Source organism: Triticum dicoccoides, chromosome 3B, assembly GCF_002162155.2.
Source record: "Triticum dicoccoides isolate Atlit2015 ecotype Zavitan chromosome 3B, WEW_v2.0, whole genome shotgun sequence".
Taxonomy (NCBI): domain Eukaryota; kingdom Viridiplantae; phylum Streptophyta; class Magnoliopsida; order Poales; family Poaceae; genus Triticum; species Triticum dicoccoides.
This window is the reverse complement of record NC_041385.1, coordinates 118,149,514-118,162,853: the sequence shown is the minus strand read 5'-3', so window position 1 is coordinate 118,162,853 and position 13,340 is coordinate 118,149,514. Positions and strand designations below refer to the sequence as shown.

The 13,340-nt window shown below is 42.4% G+C and overlaps 1 protein-coding gene and 1 long non-coding RNA gene across 22 annotated transcripts; both read left to right on the top strand.

Moving 5' to 3' along the window:
- Positions 1-648: 648 nt before the first annotated feature.
- LOC119275080 lies at positions 649-9,748 on the top strand. 21 transcript variants are annotated; one of them, XR_005135461.1, is made up of 18 exons: positions 666-1,127; positions 1,325-1,495; positions 1,659-1,710; positions 1,831-1,931; positions 2,730-2,864; positions 3,676-3,858; positions 4,233-4,360; positions 4,749-4,825; positions 4,942-5,175; positions 5,257-5,867; positions 6,005-6,135; positions 6,229-6,361; positions 6,850-6,908; positions 7,031-7,217; positions 7,854-7,941; positions 8,041-8,202; positions 8,458-8,612; positions 9,527-9,744. XR_005135461.1 is itself a non-coding variant. In XM_037555864.1 (5 exons), exons 2-5 carry the CDS (start codon positions 1,408-1,410, stop codon positions 3,213-3,215), a joined length of 501 nt encoding a protein of 166 aa, XP_037411761.1. In that variant the 5' UTR covers positions 649-1,127; positions 1,325-1,407; the 3' UTR covers positions 3,216-3,481. The 21 variants fall into 21 exon arrangements, 2 of the variants coding, with proteins under 2 accessions (XP_037411761.1, XP_037411760.1); XR_005135476.1 differs by lacking the exon at positions 4,233-4,360 and having other exon boundaries at positions 668-1,127; positions 5,257-5,543; positions 5,677-5,745; XR_005135466.1 differs by lacking the exon at positions 4,233-4,360 and having other exon boundaries at positions 668-1,127; positions 5,257-5,543; positions 5,677-5,867.
- Positions 9,749-9,895: 147 nt separating this feature from the next.
- Positions 9,896-10,668, top strand: LOC119275082. Its single transcript, XR_005135479.1, has 2 exons — positions 9,896-10,227; positions 10,316-10,668. It is a non-coding gene; the product is annotated as an uncharacterized LOC119275082 (long non-coding RNA).
- Positions 10,669-13,340: the final 2,672 nt, after the last annotated feature.

The following is a 13,340-nucleotide window of genomic DNA, read 5'->3' as shown; positions in this document are numbered from 1 at the left end:
ATAGGCAAAACTGATGAGGTGACGCCTAGTCATAGCAACCCTAAGACTGCTTTCCTAAATGAAGAGTTGGACGAGGAAATTTATATGGAACAACCAGATGGGTTTGTAATAGATGGTCAGGAAGGGAAAGTGTGCAAGTTGCTGAAGTATTTGTATGGACTCAAGCAAGCACCCAAATCGTGGCATGAGAAGTTCGAAAGAACTTTAACAGCTGCAGGATTTGTTGTGAACGAAGCTGGCAAATGTGTGTAATCTCGCCATGGTGGGGACGAGGGAGTTATGCTTTGCTTGTATGTTGATGACATACTGATTTTAGGAACAAATCTAAATGTTATTAAGGAGGTCAAGGATTTTCTATCTCGCTGTTTTGAGATGAAGGATTTAGGAGTGACTGATGTCATTTGATACGTCCATTTTGCATCATGCTTTTATATCAATATGTATTACATTATGAGCTGTTATTACACATTATCTAACATATAAAGCCTCAAGAAGTGCTAGGCACAACCGATGCCTCGAGAGCCTGGCACCACGCGAGGCGAAAAAGACCACCGCACCGCGCCCCCGTGTGGGGGCGCAGCGCACCAAGCGAGCGAAAAAACCACGCACCACGCTCCACGTGCAGGCCCCACACCAGTCCGGTTTCTCCTCCAGCGAATCGAGCGGGCAGCGAGTGACAGTGAAAGAAACGCTCCCCACGTGCACGAACCCTAGCCGCTGCTCTCCTCTCCGCGACCCCCAACCACCACCGCTCCTCTCTCCTCTGCCTCGACTCCCAACCATCCAACCCAAATTCCGGCGGCCTCCTCTCCCTCCAGCGCCGCCGCTCCACCCTCACCTTCCTTCCTCTCCAAAGGAAGGGAAGGGAAGTGATGGGGAGGGGAGGCCCCAGATCGAGCGGAGCGACGTCCAGATCCGCAGCGGCACTGGCACCAGCGCGCCGTCGTCCACCTGGCCTCTTCCTCTCCTCTAACTTGGTCGCCTCTTTCTCTCCTCTTCCTTATTCTCAGATCGGGGGAAGGTCGTCGCCATGGAAGGCGGGATGGGTGGAGGAGTAAGGGAGGCTGCCGATGGGGGGAGGAGCAGTGAGGCCGGAGGTCGTCGCGGATGGCCTCCACCAACGGCAGGTCCGTCCACCCCCTGCGCCATCTCCTGCACCACCTCCTCCCTCACCCGGCGGTGCCTCCTCCCTGCTACGCCTCCTTCCGGCGGCGCCCCAATCCCTCGACACCACCTCCTTCCCAACCCGGCAGCGCCTCCATCCTCCTGCCACGGGCTCCTTCCATGGTGGCGTCCCGACCTAACAGATCTTCCTTGTCTTCAGTCTAGAGCTCGGTCGGATGGAGCAGTTGGAGAGGAGTGGCGGATGCGCGGGGCATCGCCGACCAGAGAGGACGGGGAGGAGATATGCCAGCGAGGGAGGCGGCTCGGCTTGGACCGGCCATGGCGCCGGCGTTGCTCACTCCCACGGGCCTCTCATTCCCCATCTTTTCTGGTTGCACCTCCCACCGTTCCTTCCTCTAATCCCCTTCTTCTCTAATTTAATTCTCGTTTTTAGTTTCCTGCTGTCTATGGCTACTGTAGATTTTGTTCCTCCCCACTTCTATATCTTCATATAAAATCTTATGAAACAATGTTCTATTTCTTTTTTGGAGTAGGAAGTGATGAAACAAGCAAGGAGGAAGGGCGTAGTGTTGGATATTTGACCAGGTTAGGATTGTCTCCTGTTAAGTATATGGTCGCGTATTTTATTTTTACCTCGCTATCACTAAGTTTGATTTGATTATCATCTCTGACGAGTCTACTGTTTGCGTTCTTATTTTGTTGCAGGTGACATATGGATGCCTCTGTTCTGAATAGACAATGTTTACTTGAACCTATATGGTCTGAATAAAGTTTACGCCGTCAATATTTTTCTGTGACCTGCCAAGGTATGAACTAAAACATCAATATCAGTCGAACCTAATCATGCCATGGTCTAAATTATTGCCTATTTGCCAATATAATAGCATGCTAGATGTTCTTAGATTCAATCCAAAAAAGCTTTGTTTGTGTTCCTGTCAATTTTAGACGTGCAAGTAGCTCGATAATTTGCTTTTCTTTTTGTTCAGTACATACATACAGTTACACCATAAGCTCATCAATTTGCTCTGATTAAATTAGCAAACCTGAAGCATGTAAGGATTCACATGAGTGAAAGTTCACTTTCTTTCAGGAGAAAAGAACTTTTAGATAATACCAGTCGAATTTGGTAAGGCCAATAATTATATCCTTTCATAATCATCAGGTTTGCTACACTTAGTCATAATAAAGTATTCTATTTTTTCTTTCTCACAGTGGCATTGCAATGGATATTGTTCTTTTACTAGCAGTGTGCTGAGTGTGCACACAAAGTACAGGTCATTTTGAGTGGCAAGGGTTGAGAATTACCATAATGTTAATATGTTCAAGAACCTTCTAAAATATATAATTATATATTTGACACTTTTTATACTGATTCAAGTGAAAAGTATCATAATTCTAACAGATATTTGCATCTGCACCAAGTGCGGCATGCAGTCATCCTCATCCTGTCCTGGCCTGCTTAGTTTGTCTACAGTCTACCATTGTTTGTCTTCATATATTTGTTTGTGAGGAACAAAGATATTGCAAGAGGCTGCTCTCTGAGAAGCAAGTCTGTAAATTAGTGCATATTTGCTTACGTTCATTCTCTTTTATATGTGATGTAGGTCTCGCTCTGTGACGTTTGGCTGCCCGGTCAACCAATCTCCTCGCTCGTGCTCGCCGAAGGATCTCCTGCGGTTCGGTTTACCTGAAACCTCGCATGTTGTCTCCTGTAATCTCCTCGCTTGTGTTTGGCGAAGGTTTGATTTCCTTGTTCTTTGTTTTCTTGCACTCCTTTAAGTTTCAGTCTTCTGCTTCGTACTAACTGTGTGTGTTGCATTTCTGCTTACGATTTTTATATTGCTTCGCATGCCCGGGATCCCAGGGATCCTACTATAGTGCCTTTCATTGTGCCGATTCTGGAGACTGTGGCGGCACATTATGAGCTTCCTCCTCCTGGTTATCTGTGTGAGGTTGATGGGGATGGCCATGTTTTAGTGTTGCCGCAGAGAAAGTTTTTTGGGAGCCCTGCATGTCTGTGTTTCGTGGATACGTACGAGCAGGCTGCCCTTCAGGCAATCAAATTTTGCAGGGCTTGTATGGCTTTGTAGTTAGAGATTACAACTATGAGTGTGCTGTTGTCTATAGGAATTGTGGGAATGATGTGGTTCTTGTTGCTGCTACAGCTTATTTGGAGAGAGCCCTCACTTGCACACGCTCATCCACCGCAGACCCGCCTATTAATAATTTCCGTGCGCAGCCAATGTCGCCCCTAACCTAGCGTTCCTGTACTCAATGCTTCTAGAATCTGTGTGTTCTCTTTAGTTGGCGCGGGGTATTGTTGTTGTTCCATTGTTCTATTTATAGTGATTTTCTACTGGGTGGTCTTGGGTCCAGTTCATAAGTTTGGTTTCTGATGTCAGGTTTTATTGCCTTGCATGATGTACCTGCCTATGGTGTTGGCTTTTATGGTTCATGCACTGTGCTTCTCTTGTTTGGTTTCCATCAGCAAAGTTTCAAGGTTTTGTTAGTCTTTGTTTGCTAAGAATGAGCACCATGGCGGGCGTGCAGGTGCAGGCCATCGCCATCGCCATGTCCCCTAGATTGACAAGCGGACGGCCGGATCCAAGACCAAGCACCCCTGTGGGCTTCCTGCTCGGGCTCCTCAACGCCACGACGGCTGCGGGATCCACGACCATGGTTGCGCGAGCGCCCAGATGCAGGGCGGTTCCGAACCCAAAGCGCAGTTTGCAGGTAGTACGAGGGCAGTTAATGAATATACTTGTGCGCTTTTACTCTTAGGCAAATCACTAATCATTCAAAAGCTTATTAGTGTTGATTTTGGAAAGTTATTGGGATACACAAGAACTAGCAATACCACATAAAAAAGAGTCTGGAATTGGACATTTTTAAATCTGGATAGTTGTTGTAGTGCCTGATTATGCCAACAAGAAGAAAAAATAGCAGAATAGTTGTTTGCAGGGATACTTAGATCTTTCTGCTATCATGGTTATCAAGATAGGATTTTTTTAATGTACACTATATAGTACAAAAGGTTGTTTATCATATGCTGCAAATCATTAGTTTTACGGCAGTCTATTACATCATAGTCTTATCTTGATTGATAGGAATTCCACATATTGAACCTTTAAGATGGCTTGAAATGGACCTGCATAATGTGAATTGGGGCCAGTATCTAAACACTCTGTTTTGGAACCTCAACTATTGGGATTGAATCAGTACGCTGGCTGGAGAGGTTGAGAATCCGAAGATAACTCTTTCCTACATGTTTTTGGTAACAGTTTGCTTGATACAGTAGATGGATGTTATGTTTAGATATGTCGTGCTCGATGGATCGTCTTCTTGCTTTGTTTATTCATGCTTTTTAGGAGAATATTTAGCCATGTTGATATGTTTGTCCCCTGTATGTTTAGATATGTTGCCTCAATGGACCTGGTTATAATAATATAATTGATTTTCTATAATTGTTGTTGTGGGTTCGTCAATCATTAATTGGGTGGATGGGAGCAGCAGCGGCGGCGTTGCATTCTCTTTCATGAAACTGGCCCCGCTTTCTCGTTCTTATTACCTTGTGCGATTTGATTCCTCACTTTTCCTTTCTCCTGTTTCCTTTCCTCTTGCAGGATTGACGGGGCTGCTCTCATTTTCGGTTTGCTATTGCTCCTTGCATTCTACCGCTGCTCATTGTTGTCATAAGAAGGTGAGGTGTTCTTCGGTACGATGCTCCTGGCATGTTTGATGAAATGTCTATAAGCTGATATGTTACTCATTCTCTCTTTCCTTCTCGGTTGGTTCTTGGGTCCTCCATGCCATTAGCCATCAAGGTTGGGTTCCTTAACACTCCCTTGCTCAATTTTTGCCTACTGAAAGCGATGTGTGTTGATGTGTTGGTTTTGACAACATCCCCTTGTGATCTTTGTTGGCATATCAAACGAGGATATTTGTTGGCATACCCGTTGGATTCTAGCAGACTAGCGCGGTGCTCGGGTGCCTAGCTTACTTCAGTTCTGAGTCAGCGGCAACGAAGTAATCTGTTCCTGAATCTAGCAGGTATGCCTAGCTTAGTTCAGTTCTGAGTCAGCGACAACGAAGTAATCTGTTCCTGAATCTTGCATATAACTTTGATTGCAGCGGCCCATTCCCCTGTCGTGCCTGGACTAGCCAGATCGATTTTGGAGCTTGTCTATTCTGCCTTTGGCATTCCCTGGATTTCTACTTGGATGTGTTGCTGCCGCCTCCCTCCGCTCTTCCCATCTTGCTAGAGCCGCCGCACCCGGAGGCGACCGGCGTCGCTCCATCTCGAGCTGCATGTTCCCTTCTCTCTCCCCCGACGACCGGGAAGATGCTGATGTGTGTGCATCTTTCTTTTGTTTAAAGAGGTGGCCTTTTGTGTGGTACTCAACTGCTATCTCAGGAAGGTAACTCTTTCCTGCCTGTTTTTTGATTTTTATGCTCAGTCCACACTTTAGTTTATGTTTCTTGGTGTGCAATGTGCTCAATCTACCTTTTTTCTTTACCAATTTTGGTTGATGGTCGATCGAGAGGTGGTAGATACAGATGCAAGAAGAGAGGTGCATATTCTGGCTTACTACAGAAAATAACTCTATATGAAGATTAATTGTAAGGATGTGATGCTTCAAGGAAATACTGTGCATAATTAGGTCTGCTGCTTTTAACTAGACATGTTGATATGGCTATTGCTTCCTTTCATGCTTCACCGGCGTCGATGCCACCAACCACAAGTTAGTCCATCTTGTGATAATGTTTTTGGATTACAGAGCTTGTAAAGGGCAATTGATCTTCTTCATTGGTTTCACTGGCGTTGTATGTTGCCGATATGAATTGACAATAACTCACATTCTCTATTTCCTATTTTCAGGGGACATTGCAAAGATATGAAGGGATAGTCTTTCGTTAAAAACCTGATCTTTTGTTTGAAAGGGTCTAACTTTTACTGTGAACTACTTATCATGATCTTATTTTGAAGTGATGGATTTTTACAGATATTAGGTACTTCACTACTTATCATGATTCTATTTTTTGGTCTCCTGTCCTGTCATCTCACATTATAATTTTCACATTATAATTTTGGTGTTCTGGTAGGCAGTGCTTGACTTTGGTGGCGTCGCCTTCTGGCAGGTCACGGGGTCAGAGCACAGTAACCTGACACGGTGTTCCAAACTCAGGCGGTCATGGTCGACCAGATGTTGAAGGGCTTGGTAGAAATTCTCACGGAGTAAGAATATGCCTGCAAGTGCTCATTTCTCATATACCTGCCCACTCCTCCCTTTCACGAACCTTTCTTTTATTTCTCTAAAATTTCTTTGAATTTGCAATGTGTAGCTCTTAGAAAGAAATACGAGGAATAAGTTATGGCAAGGTTTTGGTGAAGAGTATTATTTCCCTAGCTTGTGAAAATTTTGGCCTTGCTCTGACATTGATTTCATGATTTGTGGTTACTGGTAAATACATGACATTGGTAAATGATCTCTTTGTGATTGTTTGTGTGTATGGTATGCTATTTCAGTTTAGATTCTTCACCATCATTAAAGTTCCATAGATCATTGAGCCTTAGTTTCTTCAAACCAGCCTTGCAATCTCCATGTTTCTTCTGGAAATTGAACCACATTACCATTTCTTCTTCAGAAAATGTTCTATTTTGGTCTTTTGCATCATCATGTTGTTCTATCTTTTCAGCCAATTAACGAGATTTAAATGTTCCAGGAAAGAGAACAAGTTTTGAAGAGATTCAGTGTAACTGGAAATTGTCAGACTCACCGGAGGTATTCAGGATTACAAATTTGACAGATAACATTTCAACTCTAACTATATGTGCTGCCATTGGTTATCTAATATATTTTCATGCATTTCTATGCCTGATCTGTTCTTTCCATTTGGGCTGTAGATGCTGTCGCGTGCAAACCCTAGGCCTGGTTCCTGGACTTGGTCGGCCTCCTCGGGGGATGTAGCTGCGCTCCAGTGTCGACTCCTCGACCAATGACGCTCCATCCCAACCCCACCAATCTTCACCGCTGCTTGACGACATGGAGCTGAACACCGCTGCAACCATGGTGGCGCCCCCTCTGACCAAGGTGCCCTCATGTCACCTCTTTTTTCTCGCGTCCAGTACATGCTTGGAAGACGAGTGCAAGCCTTCCTTGCCAAAACCATTACTTAACTGATCACCATTTCCATCAAATTTCATCAGGGATTAGAAACTAAGACTGCTGTAAAAAGAAACATGTTCTGATTTGCTCACATGCAAACCCTCCTAATTCCATCCCTCAAACCTCGTGTAACATATTTCTAACGCATATAGGTGCTTATTTTCTATGTTTTCTACATTTTTGGAGTTTCCATAAATTTAGTTTGTGCTATGGATAATACATAGTAGTATATTAAGTTTGAATTCATGATCATGTTCTCTCACCTGCTATATAGAATTTAGTTTGACCTGCATAAATCACTTGAAGAGAGGGATAAAAGGAGAGGGAGAGAGATGCATGTTCTGAAGGAGCAAGCCCATTCAATTCTAAATATGATCCATATGCTGAGAAATTTCTGTTTAATTCAATTGTACGGTTAGTACGTTCATACTTGATATACAAGCAGTTTTGTACATGAAGAATGCATGTGTGGAGAGAGGTTTACTTAGGGCAGCTCAAATCCCATCTTGAACTCTAATATTTCTGTTATTAATTTCGATTTGATTGTGTACGTTCACACAGCTGCAAGGTTAATTCACTGATCAGTACTTCAAACTTGATTGTTGAATTGTACTAAATTCCATACTCCGGTCTTCCGGTGGCCTCCCTGGTGTGTTTCTCCCCGCATCATATTCCTCCAGCTACTAACCCTGTTTCCAGCAAGCTCCGTTGCCGTCAGAATGAGTCAATGAGGTTTGTTAATTTGCAGGGATGTGACATCTAAATATGTATTCTTGCCATCGCAGCAAAAAAATTGAGATATCTCATATATTGGCAAAGCTAATGCCTGAGAGGGAGCTACCCAAACAAGCATGCTTTATATTTGGGGTGTGTAGGCTGGAAGGATCATTGGTAATTGATCCTATCAAAGGTAATTACTCATTCCAGGAAAGTGAAAGCTTGGGTGTAGCTACCAGAGTTCCATTGAAGAAAATGATAATATACTTGCAATGTATTTCACTTGATTGAAATGGTTTACTTATTTGTTGCATGCCACACCAACATTTTATTCATGTAGGTAAAAATAAGAAAATGAGTGCTGATATGTGTCACTCCAGTTAGTTTTTCCCCAGATTTCTTTGATATACTGAAATGCTTATATTCATTACTTTGTGCAACTTTGAAGGAAGGTGCGATCTCCAGCCTGAAGGAATGGCTGATTGATTTAGCTATAGGAAGCAATCCTGTTCTGCGATTGATTGCTGGAATCATATTTATCCAAGAGCAAGACTACACACGAGGCTGTCAAGCACACACACACAACGGAGGAACTCTGGACATGTTAGTTTTCTTTTTCCGTATGCCTTTAGATGGTTCAACCTTTCGTTAATGAATTGATTGTTGCAAATCCGTACTCAAGAGTGCCTTCTAAAGATGGTGTATATATTTCAGTTTTAAGTGTCCCACCCAGTAGCTCCCTCCGACGTTGTCTTTACATTATTTATTCTCTGTGAAATACCCCTTTTAGCTTTCCTGGCACATCATGTTGCTTTGTAAAAAAATTGTATCGATAATTTCCATTGCCATTTAGTAGTTCTGAACTTGGTGAGACTAACTCTAATAATATTCGGTAGTAGATGTTTTTCGTTCCTTCCAATGAACATACCGATTCAAAAATTTAAGATATGTTTTGCTTAGTATAGCTAAAGGTTGGGAATCATTAGAGAGAAGAAAAAGAAAAAAGATTTTGCGCAAGATGAATGGACTCTTAATTTCTCATGCCGACCGTATCTCGCATTGCCACTATAGGTTACACACTTCACCCAGTGCACCTATCTACATTCGTCTATTTTATTAAATGTAGAGGAGAAGAAACTTCAGTTGTGTCGTTCAATGTTTACCAGGATATCAGTATTCAGATCAGTGATTTTCAGTTCTTTGTGCTCTTGCTTCTATTTCAGTGTTTATATTTTGGAACTTAGTTAAGTAGATTAGTTTTGCCCATTGTTTTCTTTAAACACAAATGTCGTACGCATACTAGACTAACCACTTTGCCACATCGGAAGGAATTTTATAGGTCATGCAGGTCGATTTGGTAGTTAAAAATGCAATAATTTTACATATTATTCACGGCACTATGGGTTCAGATAATTTTATTTGTTAATGTTTAACTATTGCAATTCTTTATTAAGAAGATTATATGTATATACAAGCTGATTTGTTTTTATTTATCCATATACAACATCATGTCTCAGTTCATCATCTTCTGACATTGGAAGAGGATGCACTAAGTTATAAAGTAATAAAGTAAGACATGGATTTCCCTTACTTGAGAGAAGATCTGGCCATGACATTGACACTGCTATGTACCAGACTAAAGTTCAACAAACGATCATTCATCATCTTCTGATCATGATCTTTGCCGTTTACGATGCCAATTTTGGAGATACCGTTTGTTCAACTACATACTAATGCAGGCAAGTTTTCCCATTCTTTTTTTCTTTTCCATTTGGTTAAGGACTATATATAGTGTTACCTTAGTGGCAAATTTGTACGGTTCATAATAATCAATTTGTAGCCTAGCTCCAACAATTGCTTACATTCTTTCTCTCTGTCACCAGTACGCCATGATGGAAAACGTTAAGATTCCAACAAAAGTGCTTCTGGATGCTATTATGCAATAGGTCGGCCTTCAAGCGCAGGTTACTCAACATACAAGGCAAGCACCATTGGTCTTGAGTCAAGTGTTCAGTTCTATCCATCTAATTACCGGTTGAATAATGGAAAGTGTTGATGATTACACTCGGAGCAAGCCTTGTCGCGGCGCTGCAAGTGTTGCCCCCCTCCTCCCCAAGGGCAAGGTGAAGGTAGGTGCCTGTGTGGTTCTTCTGCAGCTCGCAGCGAGGATTGCTATGTCCAACCTGCACAAGAATGCCAAGAAGTCCTTCTCGGAGTCGTAAGCCACGACGCATGTTTCTGCCATGATTTCCTTCAGTTGGATTTCGTGGATTAAGGTGTTAAAAAATTATGGGCTGTGGATGCAGGATTAAGGACATGTACAAGCACTATAACGAGAGATCTGGGTTGCTTCTTTGTGGCTTCCAAACTTGAAATATTTGTCTGGAAGTTAGTTTAGTTTTTTTTGTGGATTCACAGCTTCTCACATGTACCATCCTCTTAGACCTTTAGGTTTCCAAAGAAACTAAATGAAGATATGATGGTATGGTCTCAATAGTACAACTTAAAGCCTTTCATGTTTTATATTTTCTCTGAAATTTGCTCTTGAAGAATCATGTATCTATGTTAGATTCGGTGAGAAAAGGCGGCTTCCAAGCAGAGGATGCGAGAGTGTTGGCCACATTTGGTTTTTGACTTGGGTGTCTAAATATTCTCACAATACTTGGCTCCCTCTCGGCCTTTGCGCCATTGGCGCAACGAGTCATCTAGTATCTCAATACTTAAGGCTATTCTCTCTTATTTTACAAGGTTTACCATGAAGAGGGGGAATGCCGGCAGCTGGAATTCTGGCCGGAAAAGGAGCAAATGTTGCAAACCTATTTTGCACAACTTTAAAAGTCCTGAGACTCCACGAAACAACCTTTTGGATTTAATAAGAATTTATGAGCGAAAGAAATAGGCCAGGGGGCCCACACCCTGTCCAGGAGATAGGGGGGCGCCCCCCCTCTATAGGGCGCGCCCCCTGGTGGGTCTCCGGCGTCCATCTTCTGCTATATCATCACAATTACCCTGGAAAAAATTAGGGGCAAGCTTATGGGACGAAACTCCGCCGCCATGAGGCGAAACCTTGGCGGAATCAATCTAGGGCTCTGGCGGAGCTGTTCTGCCGGGGACACTTCCCTTCGGGAGGGGGAAATCATCACCAACGTCATCACCAACGATCCTCTCATCGGGAGGGGGGCAATCTCCATCAACATCTTCACCAGCACCATCTCCTCTCAAAACCCTAGTTCATCTCTTGTATCCAATCTTGTATCAAAACCACAAATTGGTACCTGTGGGTTGCTAGTAGTGTTGATTACTCCTTGTAGTTGATGCTATTTGGTTTACTTGGTGGAAGATCATATGTTCAGATCCTTTATGCATATTATTACTTCTCTGATTATGAACATGAATATGCTTTGTGAGTAGTTACGTTTGTTCCTGAGGACATGGGTGAAGTCTTGCTATTAGTAGTCATGTGAATTTGGTATTCGTTCGATATTTTGATGAGATGTATGTTGTCTTTTCCTCTAGTGGTGTTATGTGAATGTCGACTACATGACACTTCACCATTATTTGGGCCTAGAGGAAGGCATGGGGAAGTAATAAGTAGATGATGGGTTGCTAGAGTGACAGAAGCTTAAACCCTAGTTTATGCGTTGCTTCGTTAGGGGCTGATATGGATCCATACGCTTAATGCTATGGTTAGGTTTACCTTAATACTTCTTTTTGTAATTGCGGATGCTTGCAATAGGGGTTAATTATAAGTGGGATGCTTGTCCAAGTTAGGGCAGTACCCAAGTACCGGTCCACCCACATATCAAATTATCAAAGTACCGAACGCGAATCATATGAACGTGATGAAAACTAGCTTGACGATAATTCCCAATGTGTCCTCGGGAGCTTCTTTGTCATTATTAGAATTTGTCTAGGCTTATCCTTTGCTACATAAAGGATTGGGACACCTTGCTGCACTTTATTTACTTTATTTACTTGTTACTCGTTACTATTTATCTTATCACAAAACTATCTATTACCTACAATTTCAGTGCTTGCAGAGAAAACCTTACTGAAAACCGCTTATCATTTTCTTCTGCTCCTCGTTAGGTTTGACACTCTTACTTATCGAAAGGACTACGATAGATCCCCTACACTTGTGGGTCATCAAGACTCTTTTCTGGCGCCGTTGCCGGGGAGTGTAGCGCTTTTGGTGAGTGAAACTTGATAAGGAAACATTTATATAGTGTGCTGAAATTTTCTGTTACTTGTTACTATGGAAACTAATCCTTTGAGGGGCTTGTTTGGGGTATCTTCACCCCAACCAGAAGAGCAAAGAGTTGCTCCTCAACCTACTAAACTTTATGAAAATATTCACTTTGAGATTCCTTCGGGTATGATAGAGAATTACTAGCTAATCCATTTGCAGGAGACGGAACATTGCATCCCGATTTACACCTTATCTTTGTGGATTATTTAAGCTTGCAGGTATTCCCGATGATGTTGTCAAAAGGAAGGTCTTCCCTTTATCTTTGAAGGGAGATGCATTGACATGGTATAGGCTATGTGATGATACGAGATCTTGGAATTATAAGCGATTGAAGTTGGAATTTCACCAGAAGTTCTATCCTATGCATCTTGTTCATCGTGATCGTAATTACATATCTAATTTCTGGCCTCGCGAAGGAGAAAGCATCGCTCAAGCTTGGGGGAGGCTTAAGTCAATGTTATATTCATGCCCCAATCATGAGCTCTCTCGGGAAATGATTATTCAGAATTTTTATGCTCGGCTTTCTCTTGATAATCACAACATGCTCGATACTTCATGTGCTGGTTCTTATATGCTGAAGACTATTGATTTCAAATGGGACTTATTGAAAAGAATTAAACACAACTCTGAAGATTGGGGTTCTGACGATGGTAAGGAGTCAGGTATGACACCTAAGTTCGATTGTGTTAAATCTTTTATGGATACCGATGCTTTTCATGGATTTAGCGCTAAGTATGGACTTGACTCTGAGATAGTAGCTACTTTTTGTGAAACTTTTGCTACTCACGTTGATCTCCCTAAAGAGAAATGGTTTAAATATAATCCTCCCGTTGAAGTGAAAGTAGTTGCACCTATTACATTCGAAGAAAAGACTATTATCTATAGTGATCCTATTGTTCCCACTGCTTATGTTGAAAAACCTGCTTTTCCTGTTAGGATAAAAGATCATGCTAAAGCTTCGACTGTTGTTCGTAAGAGTAATACTAGGACTTATACACCTCCTGAGCAAATTAATGTTGAACCTAGTATTGCTATGATTAAAGATCTTTTGGATGATGACTTAGATGGGCATGTTATTTCTT

Bases quoted from the DNA above. Each gene is read 5' to 3' on its own strand.
- LOC119275080 (XM_037555863.1), top strand. From the start codon at position 1,031: ATGGAAGGCGGGATGGGTGGAGGAGTAAGGGAGGCTGCCGATGGGGGG. The intron at 1,128-1,658 runs GTCCGTCCACCC...TTTTTGGAGTAG, and splicing joins ATGGCCTCCACCAACGGCAG to GAAGTGATGAAACAAGCAAG. The intron at 1,711-2,729 runs GTTAGGATTGTC...TATGTGATGTAG, and splicing joins AGTGTTGGATATTTGACCAG to GTCTCGCTCTGTGACGTTTG.